Source organism: Bipolaris oryzae (genome assembly GCF_000523455.1).
Source record: "Bipolaris oryzae ATCC 44560 unplaced genomic scaffold scaffold_206, whole genome shotgun sequence".
Taxonomy (NCBI): domain Eukaryota; kingdom Fungi; phylum Ascomycota; class Dothideomycetes; order Pleosporales; family Pleosporaceae; genus Bipolaris; species Bipolaris oryzae.
Window position 1 is genome coordinate 1 of NW_006911482.1, and position 15213 is coordinate 15213.

General features: G+C 49.7%; 6 protein-coding genes across 6 annotated transcripts; 4 read left to right on the forward strand and 2 right to left on the reverse strand.

Annotated features, from left to right (window-relative positions):
- Window positions 1-1675: 1675 nt before the first annotated feature.
- On the forward strand, window positions 1676-2242 carry COCMIDRAFT_40731 (uncharacterized protein; the record flags this gene model as incomplete). Its single annotated transcript, XM_007694268.1, has 1 exon — window positions 1676-2242. The coding sequence occupies one exon, from the start codon at window positions 1676-1678 to the stop codon at window positions 2240-2242; it is 567 nt and encodes a 188-aa protein (XP_007692458.1).
- Window positions 2243-3085: 843 nt separating this feature from the next.
- COCMIDRAFT_30128 (uncharacterized protein) lies at window positions 3086-4363 on the forward strand (the record flags this gene model as incomplete). Its single annotated transcript, XM_007694265.1, has 2 exons — window positions 3086-3108; window positions 3391-4363. The coding sequence occupies 2 exons, from the start codon at window positions 3086-3088 to the stop codon at window positions 4361-4363; spliced, it is 996 nt and encodes a 331-aa protein (XP_007692455.1).
- An 87-nt stretch (window positions 4364-4450) lies between these two features.
- On the reverse strand, window positions 4451-5817 carry COCMIDRAFT_107282 (uncharacterized protein; the record flags this gene model as incomplete). Its single annotated transcript, XM_007694272.1, has 5 exons — window positions 4451-4722; window positions 4796-5378; window positions 5466-5536; window positions 5613-5690; window positions 5748-5817. 5 exons carry the CDS (start codon window positions 5815-5817, stop codon window positions 4451-4453), a joined length of 1074 nt encoding a protein of 357 aa, XP_007692462.1.
- Window positions 5818-6327: 510 nt separating this feature from the next.
- On the reverse strand, window positions 6328-7208 carry COCMIDRAFT_30130 (uncharacterized protein; the record flags this gene model as incomplete). The annotated part of the gene is made up of 3 exons (XM_007694266.1): window positions 6328-6331; window positions 6526-6605; window positions 6669-7208. The coding sequence occupies 3 exons, from the start codon at window positions 7206-7208 to the stop codon at window positions 6328-6330; spliced, it is 624 nt and encodes a 207-aa protein (XP_007692456.1).
- Window positions 7209-7702: 494 nt separating this feature from the next.
- COCMIDRAFT_40734 (uncharacterized protein) lies at window positions 7703-9185 on the forward strand (the record flags this gene model as incomplete). The annotated part of the gene is made up of 2 exons (XM_007694269.1): window positions 7703-8301; window positions 8354-9185. 2 exons carry the CDS (start codon window positions 7703-7705, stop codon window positions 9183-9185), a joined length of 1431 nt encoding a protein of 476 aa, XP_007692459.1.
- A 1408-nt stretch (window positions 9186-10593) lies between these two features.
- COCMIDRAFT_9201 (uncharacterized protein) lies at window positions 10594-14058 on the forward strand (the record flags this gene model as incomplete). Its single annotated transcript, XM_007694260.1, has 5 exons — window positions 10594-10899; window positions 10950-11107; window positions 11165-11753; window positions 11805-12081; window positions 12137-14058. 5 exons carry the CDS (start codon window positions 10594-10596, stop codon window positions 14056-14058), a joined length of 3252 nt encoding a protein of 1083 aa, XP_007692450.1.
- Between the last annotated feature and the right edge of the window lie 1155 nt (window positions 14059-15213).

Sequence of the window (15213 nt, forward strand, 5' to 3'; positions counted from 1 at the left end):
CTTTTGTGTGGGCGTCGACAGCCTCATTTGTGTTGGGCTGCCACGGTTGGTGGGGGTGTTGCATTGAGTGAACTGTTGCACGCACTGACCACCTACAGTAGGTCTAGGTGGGGCGAGGTAGCGAACGCGAACTTCAAAGTCCGCGCTGCGCAAAGCTTGCACCCACTACAACACCACAATGTGGGCAGTACGAGCAGAAGATCGGGGGTCTATTCTGACCAGTGTAACCCCGGATCAATCGCAGACCATCGCAAATCCTCCCAACGCAAGTAAGACTACCTTATAAGCTTCTCGTTTTTAGAGGGTGAACCAGCGGGAAAAGACTAAACTAAAGATCTACGCAATACAACATAAGGCGTTATTGAAGCGTGTTATTATCAGGATGGTTGTCCGCATGTCTGCCCTCCTAACGCTCTATCCACCTCCTTGGCCTCTTTGGAGGCCCTGGCTAGGTAGTGTTAGCTAATTGGAAGCCGGATCAGCGCGCTGCAAGATGTGGCTTTGTGTATTCAAAGCAAAAGATTTTTCGTTGAACACAGCAGGGCTTAGACATGACAAGGTTCTTGATCAAATCAGGGATATCCAGTATCAATTGAAATATTCAAGAAATAGGACTGTACTGCAGTGAACTTGCAGGAATGACTGGGAGAGGTTAGCAAGGTTGTTGCTTGCTGCAGTGCCATAGAAGACAGTAAGGATGACGATGATAAGACCCCACTGTTTTTAGTAGCACAGCAGAGGAATTTAGGGGTAATTAAAGTGCTGCTGAAAAGGAGCAGCGATATCAGCGGGCAGAGTAGACGCTATGTATGGCAACACACTCCAGGCGGCTTCAACTTGAGGCCAGAAAGAGAAAGCGACACTGCTGCTAAATAAGGGTCATTGAGGGACTCTTGAGTTAGCGATGTTGATGTAGAGTATGCAGTTGATCAATGTCCGATGCACAAAATCCTTTCTGTCATCCCTGAAATCACTATGCTAAAAGCGAGTTCGCTAATGTAGGTAGAAGTTCTCCTAAAGCTACTGTGTAATTTTGAGACCAAGCAAGAGGGGCTGCCCTCGTAAGACTCCGTTCGCATTCTATGCTGATGAACTCTTCAACTAATACCAACTCAGCAACTGCAGTTACATGCTCGTGAAAGGAGTTGCAGGGCTGTAAAGAATAGAGATACGGTCTAGCAAGCTGAGGACGGCCTAGAGCCTTCGGCAATCTCACGTGCAGGAACTGAGACGTCGGACAAGGAAGTGACTTGATAGCTCGAATTAGGGAGCTTTTGTGAGTTCCGACACGTACTGGGAAGCGAGCGTATGCTAGTATACCACGTTTGTAAAAGTTGATTTTTGACGCCGGGCCCGAGCCGGAAGCCGATTATGCAAGCGCGTGTACCATGAAACGATTAAGCGTATTGAGTAAATGCGTGGCAGCTAATTTCTCGAGCAAGCATGATGCCTGAGTGATTTTGATGAATTTAGAATCATCATTGGACACCTAAACAATATGAATAGTACCTTGTAAGAAAACAGTGTCTTGAAACTTTCCTTGATGGCCATGTGCACCAACAGAGGCTCCGAGCTAGCTTTCAACCCTACCGACTATAAACTTCAAATTCCCCCCTACGACGCATCTTTTTGATGCAAGAGATATTTGAATTCAGCGCGCGTTGTTTTTGGAAGCATGCCACGACTTAAACCAAAGGTGGGCCGGGCCCGCAGAAACACATTTCCACGTGGAAATAGTGCGTATAGAACTATTGAACCAATTGGCGGCACCGAGGCAGATGATCACATGTTATCACAATCATTCACCAGCCACGACGACTACTTCAACTACCAACCGAAAACTAATATCTACGATGAGCCCCACCTTAAACGACAACGTGTTCCCACCCCGCTTCTGCTTCAACCCGATGATAATACACACTTGTCGGCCGGCCCGTCAGGTTACAAATACATGCCATTGTCCTTGCGCACTCCGGACCTCGAGTCCTTCCGCTACGACCACGGTATAGAATACAGGATGCACCTCTCAATCAAAGAGACGGTCTTGAAAGCCCAGTGGCACCAGATCTTCGATGAAGATGCCTTTCTATCCAGAACAAAGCGAAGGTGCATACAATCTCTTAGAAAATTGAAAAACATTGTTCGTAGTAAGTTTGCCCGGGGGAAAGAATTTTGGAATGCATTTCGCTCCCGGTTCAAAAGGGAGTTCAAAGTCTCGCCGGTTGAGCATTGTGAAGTCTGAGTTCAATGATTATTTGTGCTTCTTTCTTTCTTTCTTTTCTTTTACGTAACGCGTATGCTAAGACTGCAATGTGACGCCTCGTATTAGCACAGTAGATGCTTTGCTACGGCCTTCCTTAGACTGTAATTCACTTTGTATATTTCGTTTTGATCACTCAGCATTCAGAGGTGAAGATATTTATTATAGTGAGCAATTATAGAGCTGGAGTATGTTTCGTAAGCAGATGCAGCCGTTGGACAGATTAGTGATAGCAGAGATGCATATGGTAATGAACGGGTGTAGGGAGAGTATCAACCACGAGTTCTACTGTGGTAGACGGGAGCCTAGTTGTTCGTTCGTTTGGTAGTCTACTAGATGCTAGGGGTAAAGAGAAAGAGGAGAGTTAATACTAGGTCTTGAAGACTTCATGAATTGCCTAGCTAGCCTCTAGCCAGGGAACTCTTCCTTATGTCTCTATCTGGGTCGGTCCATAGCATCAGCACAAGGGTTGCAAGCAACCCTGTGCACCGGCACAGTAATGGTGAAAGCGACGATGCCGCCGAGCAAGGAAGATGAGTTGTTGGTATGTAACATAACCTACTAAATGCGGGCTTTATACCGTCGGCGGGCTTGGCAATCCGATTTCCGACTTCACCGGTTGATTGAGGGGCTGGTTCAGTATTCGCCATGCGACACAAGATTCGAAGATCGTTGTGTGGAGGCCTTACCTGCTGTCAGCTCGGTCGGGAGGGATAGGTCCATGCCTTACTATCCACACATTTCCGGGCCAATGTAATAGAGCTTCGATCCTGTTCCATTCGGAGATATGCATGGTTCAGTAATTACCAAGAAACAGAAGCCATAATGGCGAGGACCGAACTGACGAGGTAAGCATACAGTATCCATCTTCGGATACGCCGGGGACTTGTGCAAGAGCTGTTTCGTTTATGCTTCGAACAAAATCCTCGGCCGAATATCAAGGCTTGTACAGCATACTCCAGACTTTTGAATGCGATTACTACAAAATATCACTATGTTCCCCAAAGAAAAACATCAGCTCTCCCTTCCTTTGTCTCCAAAAACCTAACAGTTTGCCTACCAACGCCAAAAAATGACTGAGAAACAAGCACGCCGAATACTGATCGTGGGGGCTGGCTCCTTGGGACTAGTCTTTGGGTACTTTTTACTCAAGCAAATGTCGACGTGACATTCCTGATCAGACCCCACGGAGCCGAAAATCTCAGTCGACCACAGCTACTCTACTCTCTCAATGATAATCAACTGAAGAAGTTCTACAAATACAAATTTATTACAAACCCACAGGATTTGTTGACTGGAACGACCTACGATTTCATCATGATCACACTTGACGGTCACACCTTGAGGACCGAGACTGGATTGGAATTGGTAGACACTATAGCAAAGGCGGCCAAAGGGACTACCACCAAGGTTATACCACTCACTGGACTCATTGGCGTGAGGTCGTGGTTATTGAACCGTACAGGTCTCAGAGAGGACCAAGTGGCTGCGGCTGTCCCACTTATTCATGCCTACGCACCCAAGAAGGCCGCACTGCCAATAAATGACGGTGTTGATCCAAAGCTACTACAACAAGCTGATCAAGCATACATCGATAAAGCCGGCCCTGGGTTGACGATTGACAACAGTACTCCTGCACTGGCTGAGGAATTTTCCCAACTATGGAATGCCAGCGGGATTTCACAGTGTGCCATTGCTCCCCCTGCACAGATCGACGCCATGGTGGCCCCTTTCTCTGTTATTACAGCTCTTTCTGATCTCTTGGACTGGCCGACCTACGATGACATCGATATTCAGGGAGACGTTTGGACCTTAGGAATTCAGGCAATCAAGGAGATACTTGGGCTCAGTGTATTTGGACAGGTTGGCAAACAGGCCATTGCCACAACTACTGCTGCGAGTGTTAGAGATCAGCTTTCGGGACTACAGAAGGCAATGTATCCACTCGACTGGTTGGCATTCAATAAATACCACCACAGCGGCAAGGTCAACGCTCAAAATCGGGACGTACTACGGAACTTCATTTCTCAGGGCGAGGCAGAGAACAAAGAGATGCACTCAACTAAGGAGTTGCTGAAAAAGGTGGAGGGACGCAAACGTTGAATTGGGATTTTTACGCTACTAGATAGTCACATGATACTATTCTTTCCTCTTTCATGATCCCAACATGCTATCAATCAATAGAAACAATTACGCCAGAGTCTCGGGCACAAGAACCACTCTACTTTTTACTTTCCCGTGATGTAAATCCTCTAAAGCTTGAGGAAGTTCATGCAGGCCTCTAGTTACGACCTGCGGTTTAACAATCCCCTTTGCGACAAGGTCTAAAGCGGCCTCGAGACTTGCGTATGATCCCCCGAAGGTGAAAAGAACGTTGATTGCTTTTAGTATCGCAGGACGTGAATCAAACGAAATATCAGGGTTTATAAGACCAACCACCACCACAGTTCCCCCTATCCTTACTGTAGTATTGATGTCAGCCACGATATATTACAACGACACAGTGTCCAAATCATAGGGCTTAGAAAAACTTACCAAGTTCAATAGCCGCTTTAAAGGTGTCTGAAGTACCAACAAAGTCCACGGTTTTGTCGATAACCAGCTGGTTCTTCGCGACAAATTCAGCCGCACTAGTTCCTGACGGAACTACATCTTCGGCCTTGACGCCAAACTTAACCGCCTCATCGAGCACTTCTTGTCGAGTATCCGCCACAATGACCCTTGCACCAATACCGAGTACAATCTGTAGCGCATTGAATCCGAGCCCACCAAGTCCGATTAGCAACACAGTATCTGATTTCGTAATCTTGGCTCTTTCAACAGTGGCGCTGTATGCAGTCATTACAGCGTCAGGTACAACAGCCCCGAGTGCGGGACTCAGCCCGGCAGGTAGTTTAACTGCGGCTCGTTCTCTAATAGCAACATATGGAGCAAATGAGCCATCATATCCGATCCCATAGCGTTCGCCAATCTGGCAAAGCGGTTCAAGACCTCGGCTGCATTCCGGGCAGGTGTCCTTCCCACATCCTGGGATCGCCAAGATGGCGACTATATCACCTGGTACGAATTTGCTGGCGGTGGAACCAACGGAGACGACTTCGCCACAACCTTCATGGCCCTGGGCATAGGAGAGTCAGTGGGGTTGGTCCAGGCTTTGTTGGTAGGACACTGAACCTTAGTAAAAGAAAAATGAGTAAGCACCTACCAGGGTATACTTATCCGAGAAATTGGGTGGTTGTGGCTCCATCTCTAACAGAGAGATATCACTATGGCATACTAGTTTGCTACTCAGTTTCAAATTTTTGATGTGGAATAGTATATAGTAGGTGAAACAACAGAAATAGAATCTTACCTCCAACTGCAAGTATCTTCACTAGTAACCCATCCTCAGGCGCTTGAGGAACATCGACTTCAACGCGAGTCCGGATCGCTGTTAGCTTTACTTCATATGTTGAACGGAGATGACAACATATCTCCAAGACTGTACGTACTGGTACGGAACTCCCAAAATGCTTCTGCCATGCTAGCATCGTCTTGGGAATGGTATTAGTTGCCATTGCATCTGCCTTAATTTATAGTGGATAGTTTCGAATTAGACCAGCTTCTTAAGTTATTTGATGGTATTTTGTTTATCATTTTTGAAGGTAATGCTAATTTATAGAGACTCATTATGTCGGCTACCTTACAACGTCGGCTAGCGTACCATGTGGGGTAGTTTATTATATGGAGTATTTTACTGCGCGGGGTACCTTTTTGAGTGGGGTAGCTTACTGTGCGGGGAGGAGATTGGTGCGCAGAATTTCGTGCGTGGGAAATGAGGTTATACACAAAGGTCTCTTTACTCTTAGCCATCTAAACAATACAGAAAATTTTGTTTTGAACAGTTGTGGATGGTGTTGAGCGACGAGTCTTGAGTGGAAACGAGCTAGTCTCAATTTCAACTTCACAATGTCAACGGCAGTAGGGTAGGAGAGTAATTAAAAAACTCTTGGGTCCAATACCTCTTCTGTTGTACATGAAGCTGTACTCTCATACTTGAATTTTGGCGGCGATAGTTTTGCCAAGGGCTAACTGTAACTCTATGCAGTAGCGTAGTGCTAAAATATCATATTTTGGTTTTCTAGATTTTTGTACATATTGGGGGTAGTATAAGAGAACTCACGTGACCTTATCGATAGCGATACTTATCCCAAAGCTCAGCACAACCAGTGGGATAGAAAACCATATCCTTATACTGCCACAACACAGGACACCACACCACTTACAGCATGGCCACAGCATGATCAATCTCATAACTAATAACGCAGATAGTTGTACAAGCGTTGACGAAAATGTTCAAGTAACACTAAACACAATAGCAGAAGCAGCCGCCTGCTTATACTATGCGGGACACAAGATATGCGTGTACCTGCAATACACTATCCTGCGACACAACGCTAAATCGTAATGCCGCGACATTATGGCGACAGAATGGCGTTTCAATGCTCAATGCGTGCAGGTCAATGGCCATGGCGGGGAAGGAGTTTGATTGTCTGAGGTCCGTTGTGGGCCCGCCGACGCTTTCCGCAGCCGCTACGGCCCTCATCGCGCTCAGCATAGCAGCTATGGGAGGATTACAAAATTTTGCGTAACCCCCACGAGAGCCGATACCGGGACGCGTGACGAAGAGCGGTGCCAAGGTGGATATGGTGCTGTCAGAAGAAAAGAAGAATGGGGGCTGGCCGCGCATGGAGAGCGAGGACGGCATGGCTACGCTCGGCTCTGGGCAAACCATGGAGAGGCCGCGATAGGACCTGTGCAGCGTGCAGTGCATCTCGCCGACTGTGGGGTAACCAGGCTTGCATACGAGAGAGGTCACGATGGTCGCTGCTGGGCGATCAAAGCAAAAGCAAGAGCAAGACGGTGCGACTGAGCGGATCGTCTGGCGAGACTGGGCATACGTAGACATGTCTGCCTCTGCCCTCAGGTTTCCAATGCCTGGCGTCAACGAGGGCAGTACCAGACGTTGAAGACGCAATCGGCACTACTCTGCGAACACCACCGCAATCGTCATTTCCAGAAGCTGCTGCTGTCTAGACAGGGCGACGCCATCATCGGGGCTGCTAGGCGTGGCCAATGGGCCAGGGCCGATACGCCTGCGTCAGTCTGGTACCCTCTGGAGCATCGTCGAGTTTCACTAGTGCGAGCCGACGCAAGCCGAGCATTGCACTCCGCCCTGTCCAAACAACACGCCCACGATGCACGGTATATATGGCATGCACTGCATCACCCAAGGTCACAAGACCTGTTGATCTACGCAATTCATCCGAGCATACTTCCCCGGACTCAGAAGCCCTGGCACCGCACTGACTCCGAGTGCTGTATACAAGGAAGCCGCCGGACCCGACCTGACCACCAACCATCACCCACTATCCACTACCCAATAACCCAATACCCATCACAATGTCCGCCATGATGCTCCGGAGACAGAACCTCCAACGCTTCCAGCGTCTTGCTCTTTCCCAAACCTCAAGGACCCTCTCACAAACACCCAGATACGTTCATCAGAGTGCACGCCAGAATGTATCTGTACCGACGTCATCGCACACATCCGATCTCCTCTCCAGTCAGCCAGAGTCCCAAGTTGCTCAGACAAAGCCAGTTCTTGGCCGTCTACCGACATCTACTGTTCTCCGTTCCTACCTCATCACCGCAATGTCCTCGCAGCCATTGCTCCTCAATGCATGCTTTGGCCTTCTGCGTCGCATGCTTGAGTCCAAATCGTACATCATGAGCATTGAGCGCAACCCCGTCCTCTCTAACCTGCTCAAGAAGACCTTTTACGCTCAATTCTGCGTCGGCGAGCACAAAGACGAGGTAGTAAGGAACACCGACTTTGCCAGGACCTTGGGCTATGGCGGTATTCTGTTTGAGTACGCACTCGAGGTACTTGGCGGAGAGGCGCCGACCGCAGCCGAGACCAAAAAGGAGATCGAGGTCTGGAGAAAGGGCATGCTCCAGAGTGTTGAGATGGCCAAGGAGGGTGACTTTGTTGGACTCAAGTACGTATTCCAAGACAAAACTCGTCCAAAACGACTGCTAACAATCTTGTAGATGGTCAGGCCTCGGTCGCCACGCTTTGCAACTCCTCCAAAACCAGCAAGATGCTACACCCGAGATGTGGGACGCCATCACAGCAGCCTGCGATGCTGCTGCGGCCAAGGGCGTCAGCCTCCTTCCTGGCGCTGAAGAAGAAGCTACCAACCGTGGCCTTGAGAAGTGGACGCTTGCTCTGCAGAAGAAGTACAACACCCCTGAGCGAGGCCATGCTGTTCTCTACATCACCTATCAATGCTATCTCCGCAACATTGCCGAGCGGTTGGCACAGCACCTCGAGATGGCCTCAAAAGGCGGATACATTGCTGGTGTCAAGCTCGTACGCGGCGCATACCTGACTTCGGAGCCCAAGCACCTCACCTTTGACACCAAGGCTGGAACCGACGCCAACTACGATGCCCTTGCCGATGCTGTCGTCCGCCAACAGTGGACCGACAAGGTCCCTGCACCAACGCCCGGCACGCCATTCCCTCAGGTGAACATTGTCCTCGCAACTCACAACCTGGCTTCCGTCAAAGCTGCCCAGAAGATCCGTGCCTCTCAGATGCTCACCACCCCTCCCGAGAAGCTGCCGCGCCTGACATATGCTCAACTTCAAGGTATGGCCGATGAGATCTCCCAGGCACTGGTTCAAGACGAGACCATGAAGGCCGACAAGCAGGCCAAGGTTGTCAAGTGCATGACCTGGGGAACTACTACCGAGTGCTTGAACTTCTTGCTCCGCAGGGCCAGTGAGAACAAGGAGGCCGCGCTCCGCACCGAGGACACCAGGCGAGCCATGGGCAAGGAGCTCTGGAGGCGCCTGAAGGGAACTTTTGGTCTCGCCTAAGTTGTTGACCTCATTTTCTTTTTTTCCGATCTTTTTCCTCTTTCTCCAAAATCATCTCTTGAAATCTTGGTTTTTACGCAGCGAAGCATAGCATTGAGCATGGCGTTTAGGGTGGGCTGAGTCCTGATGAGAGGTTGGCCTTGGATAAACTTCCACCGATTTGGTATTTCTTTTCTTGTCGCAAACTAAGACGGAGCTGGTTTTGTTGTTTTGCATAGCCCGTCGATGAACTTTCGCGTTTCCAGTTCTGGACTTTGAATCAAACATATCCATCTATGATGAGTCGTTTGCTTTGTGCATTGGCCACGTGAAGAGATACTGTTTCCAGTCCGTCCATGGCCAGCTACTGCGATTGACGCGATCAGTCTCCCTGGAATATTATTACAGTTACTAAGGTATGCAACTTATGACAAAGATAGGCAAAGCCAAAGATGTGGTACGGCGATAGTGACAAGTACGTCGCAACTACTGCTGTCTCAAAAAGGCAACAATGAATTACCAACCCCCATCAAACCTACATGCTCGTACGATGCATGCGGGGTTGAATCTCGACCACGTACTTTTGCTCATATCTATCAACAGGGATGGGATTACTCCATGTAATTAATGCTAGGTGCTGCTGAAAAAAAACCGTTAGCACAAGCCTTGGCAAAGCGAGGTTTCATACGTGAGCTGATTTCCTTGCCTGCGATTACGTCAATGATAGCTGAACAACCTTAGATCAAAGCCGGCACATCTATCCGACACCTCTCGTGTCAAACACACCATTGCAGTTGTATACCAAATTTCTGTGAGATTTAGTAAGGAATAGTTGGAGTCTGCCAAACGAAATGACGCACTATAGTAGCTACTTGCCACTAGTAGCAGAATAGTAGGGTGCCAGCGCAAACATCAGACGGACCGTCCCAACACCCTGGAAACCAACGTCGTCACCGGCCGAGGATGCCTTTCACGACCGAGCGCAGTACAACGCTCGATGTGAACACGCACTGGTTGGAGCTGTCATTACATACATGTTCAACGCGCTTACACAGCGCTGTAGGTAACCATGAGGATGACACAGCCTCGCGCAGCTGAACTCGCAAGGGCTTACTGTGCCACGCCTTGGCTTTGCAGCGCATCCTACTGGCTGCATGAACAGCATTCCTGGCCTGCTGTATCCCTGTAAAGTCAGCAGCTAGGCAGACAAGTCCACCAGGCCTCGCCCGACTCGGCCGAATGCACGCCAACCATCATACACGGATGAGGGCGAGGCTCACCAGGCAAGGCGCTTGTTGCTACCAGGCTGAGTGGTATATAGGAAGCAGGATGAGCCCCAATTTGCAAGGCAGCACTTCTCTGTATTTGCAGAGGTTATAATTATTGCAATTCCATTCATATTTTCTCCATTGTTGGACATCCTGCAACAATGGCGTCCCAGTCGTCTGATTCCGTCCCAATACCACAGCCTTCACCACATCTGCTCATCGGTAATATTGGAGCCATTGATTCGGACGATGCCCCAGGCTCAGTCCAGAGACTGTCAGATATCTATGGCGAGATTTTTCAGCTTCATATCCCAGGTCGACCAGGAAGAATAATAGTCGTTTCTTCGCATGACACAATAAACGACTGCTGCGACGGAGACCGCTTCGAGAAGCCAATCAATGCCACTCTCGAAGAAGTGCGAGCCCTGACCGGAAATGGCCTTTTCACAGCCTACCCGGGAGAGAAGGTGAGTCAAGATTTCGCCTTATGAGATGCGTGCAGCTGACCACGGGTAAGGAATGGGGAGTTGCTCATCGCCTGCTGATGCCTGTTTTCGGCCCCATGGGTATCCGCAAGATGTTCGATGACATGATGGACATTACGACACAGATGCTGCTTAGATGGGACAGATTTGGACCAGATCACGAAATCTATTGCAGTGATGATTTCACAAGGTAAGTTGTTGCATCAGCTGATCGTGCTCGGGAAGGTTGCTCACCCACTGCTACCAGATTGACATTCGACATGATTGGTCTATGCGCGTTCGGATACAGGTTCAACAACTTCTACTCTGACAAGGCGCATCCGTTTGTCGAGCAAATGGTCGAGGTCCTTGTTGAGTCTGGAAGGCGGGCTACTCGCACAGGCCTTGAGAACAAGCTACGTGTTTTTGCCGAAGCCAACCGCCAGGAAAATGTGAAGCAGATGCATAAACTCTGTGATGAGATCATTGAGGAGCGCATAGCACATCCGCAGCCAGAGGCGAGAGACCTGCTGAACCCCATGCTTGAAGGTGTAGACAAAGTGACTGGAGAGAAGATGTCAAAAGAGCTTGTGCGATACAACATGGTAACCTTTTTGGTGGCTGGCCACGAAACAACGAGCGGAACTCTCGGCTTCTTGTTCTTCCATCTTCTCAAGAACCCTAGCACATATCTCAGAGCCCAGCAAGAAGTTGACGAGGTTCTTGGAGACGGCCCCCTGGACATCAAGCACATTCCAAAGCTGGTCTACATCAAGTACGCCATTTATGAAGCGCTACGTTTCCTAGGTCCTATTGGAATCAACGGCAAGCATGCACTGCAAAAAACCAAGATTGCTGTAAGCCTTTCTCTTTTTCTCAAACAGATTGTGCATACTAAAGACGAGTAGGGCAAGTATGAAGTAGAGCCAGAAGACATCATCTTGATGAACTTGCGAGGCCTACATCACGACCCCAAGGTTTGGGGCGACGACGCGGATGTATTCCGGCCTGAACGTTTCTTGAACGGCGGGTGGGAGAACCTACCGCCCAACTCGTGGAAGGCGTTTGGTGACGGCATGCGAGCTTGCATTGGACGCACTTTTGCCGAGCAAGAGATGATCATGACTGTCGCGCTCATTCTGCAAAAGTTTCAGGTCGAACTGGCAGATCCTGGCTACCAACTGCGTAAGTACACATACAGATAGCTCGACATTGTAGCATTTCTAATTTCATATCACAGACGTCTCGGTCACGATCACACAGAAGCCCAAGGATCTTAAGATAAAGGTACGGAGACGGCCTGGGCGCACAATGGCTAGTCTGGGAGGAGTTGGTGGCAGCGCTCTTTCATCGACAAATCCTACCGTTGATGATAGCAAAGCCAAGGTAGCAGGGGATGCTTCTGCAAGAGATGCAAAGCCAATCACCGTTCTCTACGGATCAAATGCGGGTACTTGCAAGTCGTATGCCGAGGATCTGGAGACAAACGCAGCTCGATTCGGATTCAAGGCAAATGTGGGCAGTCTGGACTCTGCCACCGAACACATTCCAAAAGATCAGCCAATCGTCATCATTGAGCCTTCTTACGAAGGCAAGCCGGCAGACAATGCGAAGAAATTTACTGCATGGCTTGAGAACAATGCAGACTCAAAGATGCTTGAGGGTGTCCAATATGCCGTCTTTGGTGTCGGCAACAGTGATTGGACGCACACATACCACCGTGTCCCAAAGAAGACTGACGGGCTGTTCGAGAAGATGGGCGCAACGCGATTCACAGAGACCGGCCTTGTCAATGTAAAAGAAGACATCATGGGACCATGGGAGAGCTGGTCCGAACAGATGTGGACCAGTCTTCGAGAGGCGAGTGGTACAACTGTCGAAGTTCTTGATGGGACACTTCAGGCCGAAATAAAAGCCCCTAAATTCGCGACGTATCTTGGGGGCAAGAATATCTCTTATGGGCAGGTCAAGGTCAACAGAGACCTGGGTGGTGCTGAGGTTGGTCTCTCCAAGAAGCACATGGAGATCGAGTTGCCAGCCGGCAGTTCGTACCGCTCTGGAGACTACATGGTTGTCCTGCCTCTCAACAACACGGATACTGTGAAGCGGGTTATGCGACGCTTCGACCTTTCGCCGGATGACACCATCTCGATTACCGGAACCAACAAGACATTCCTGGCTACTGAGGGACATGCATCCATCTACGAAATTCTTATGACGCGTGTGGAGCTTGGTACACCAATCTCGCAAAAACAGTTGAAGATGCTTGCAGATGTGACACCGGAAGACAAGCGCGCCAGCTTGCTCGAGTTTGCAAGCGACGAAGTCTACAAGGCCAAGGTCATTCCCTCCCGCTATAGCATCCTGGATGTCCTCGAAGACCACCCTGAGTGCAAGCTCCCCTTTGCTGTTTACCTCGACTTACTCAAGCCCTTGTCGCCCCGCCAATACAGCATTTCCAGCTCTCCACTAGCCAATGTTGATTTTGTCCAAGCACCAGACGGCTCAACTGTCCAGCGCCTGACCGCCTCCATAACCTACGATGTGCACGACGAGGCTGCCTGGAGCGGAGAGAACCGTCGCTTCCACGGCGTAGCATCGACCTACCTTGCAAGCCGAGAACCAGGCGAGAGAATCAAGTGCTTCACACGCCCTACAAACATCAACTTCCACCTACCCACTGACCCCACGACGCCCGTCATCATGATTTGCGCCGGCTCGGGCCTCGCCCCTATGCGCGGTTTCATCCAGGAACGCGCAACCATCAAAAAAGCCCGCAACATCGCCATCGGCCCCGCAATCCTGTACTTTGGCTGCCGCCACCACGAAAAAGACTTCATCTACTCTGACGAGCTCGCACAGTGGGAAGCCGAAGGCGTCGTTAGTGTCCGCGGCTGCTTCTCCAAGGTCGCGCCTGAGGGACAAAAGGCGCAGCGTGTGCCTGATCGCATGTGGGATGAGCGCAAGGAGCTGGCTGAGTTGTTTGGCGAAAAGGGCGCGAAGCTGTTCATCTGTGGTAGCGCGAGCAAGCTGGCTAAGAGTACGGGCGAGATGTGTATGAAGATTTATAGGGATACGTTCCCCGAGAAGACGCAGGAGGATGCCGAGGCGTGGTTGGAGAAGGTCAAGGAGGATAGGTATGTTAGTGACGTGTTTGAGTAAGTTCATATTCGGTTCTTGGGATTGTAATAGTCTTTTCTTTGGTGCGAGGGGTTTATCATGACTGTATATTTGAGATTAGTAAAGCCGATTTCATGAATTTGGATGTGTAGTTTACCATGGTGTCAGTCTCCTGTCATCTAACTTACAAAAAACGTTGTCTTCCAAAAAAGTTTCCGTTACTACACACACACACACATACCCCTCCACGTTTCCACACTTTCCCACCAAGGACGCACCGCTTTCCACATCGCTTCCCAGACAAAAAAAATCCCCCTTTACCCAAGTGAAAATACGCATCTACAAGACCACACAAATCATCAGGACCGGGGGGGAATTTCCGCATACCAGGGTAAATATCGCGCAACTACCCATTACTACTATCCCGCCTGAAACAAATGTTTCACGATCTACTCTAGATCTGAACTCTTGGCCTCTTGGCTCTACACACGCGCCCCCCCGCTTGGCTACTACGCTACGCTACCCGTCCAACGCGCGATGATGCAGCGGAGAAAATCAGGTAGTATCCATCCCGCCTCCATACTCACCTTTTTTTTTCTTCCGGCGGGGGGGGGGGTTATAGTGTACAAGAGTGGAGATGAAAGGGTAGTACCGCCAAGTCCCTCCACGCGGTTTCGTTTGCGGAACGAAGGCTACGCGAAAAGGGAAAGAGGGAGGGAGAGAGGGTTAAGGTGAGGATGAGCGACGAATCATGGCGGTAGTACTGCCGGAGGGGGGATACGTGGGGACATGGTAATTAGAGAGAGATAGAAGGGGGGGGGGCGGGGGAAGAAACGAAAATTCCCCAGATTGGAGACGATGGATTAGGTAGGTAGTAAAAAGAATATCCAAGTGAGGCACATGCAGAAAATCATGCCGGCATTTTTTTTTCTGCCTTCATAATTTCCCACCAATTCAGTTTGTTCTGTGCGGTAAGTAAGTGAAAAAGGTTGCAGCAAGTCATGGCTATCCCGTGTCTTGGAAGCTGTAATTCGCGATTCGCTAGCCCCCCTCCCCCCTTTGCTAAACGATGTTTCGAAATGGGGGGGGGGGAAATGTACCCCGGACTCGGTTCTCCCGCTCTTCCTCTTTTCTCGCAGCTCGTTTTTGTTCTTGTGCTAACGTTGGAGCCGTGCTGGTGCTCGGAAAATTAACGTT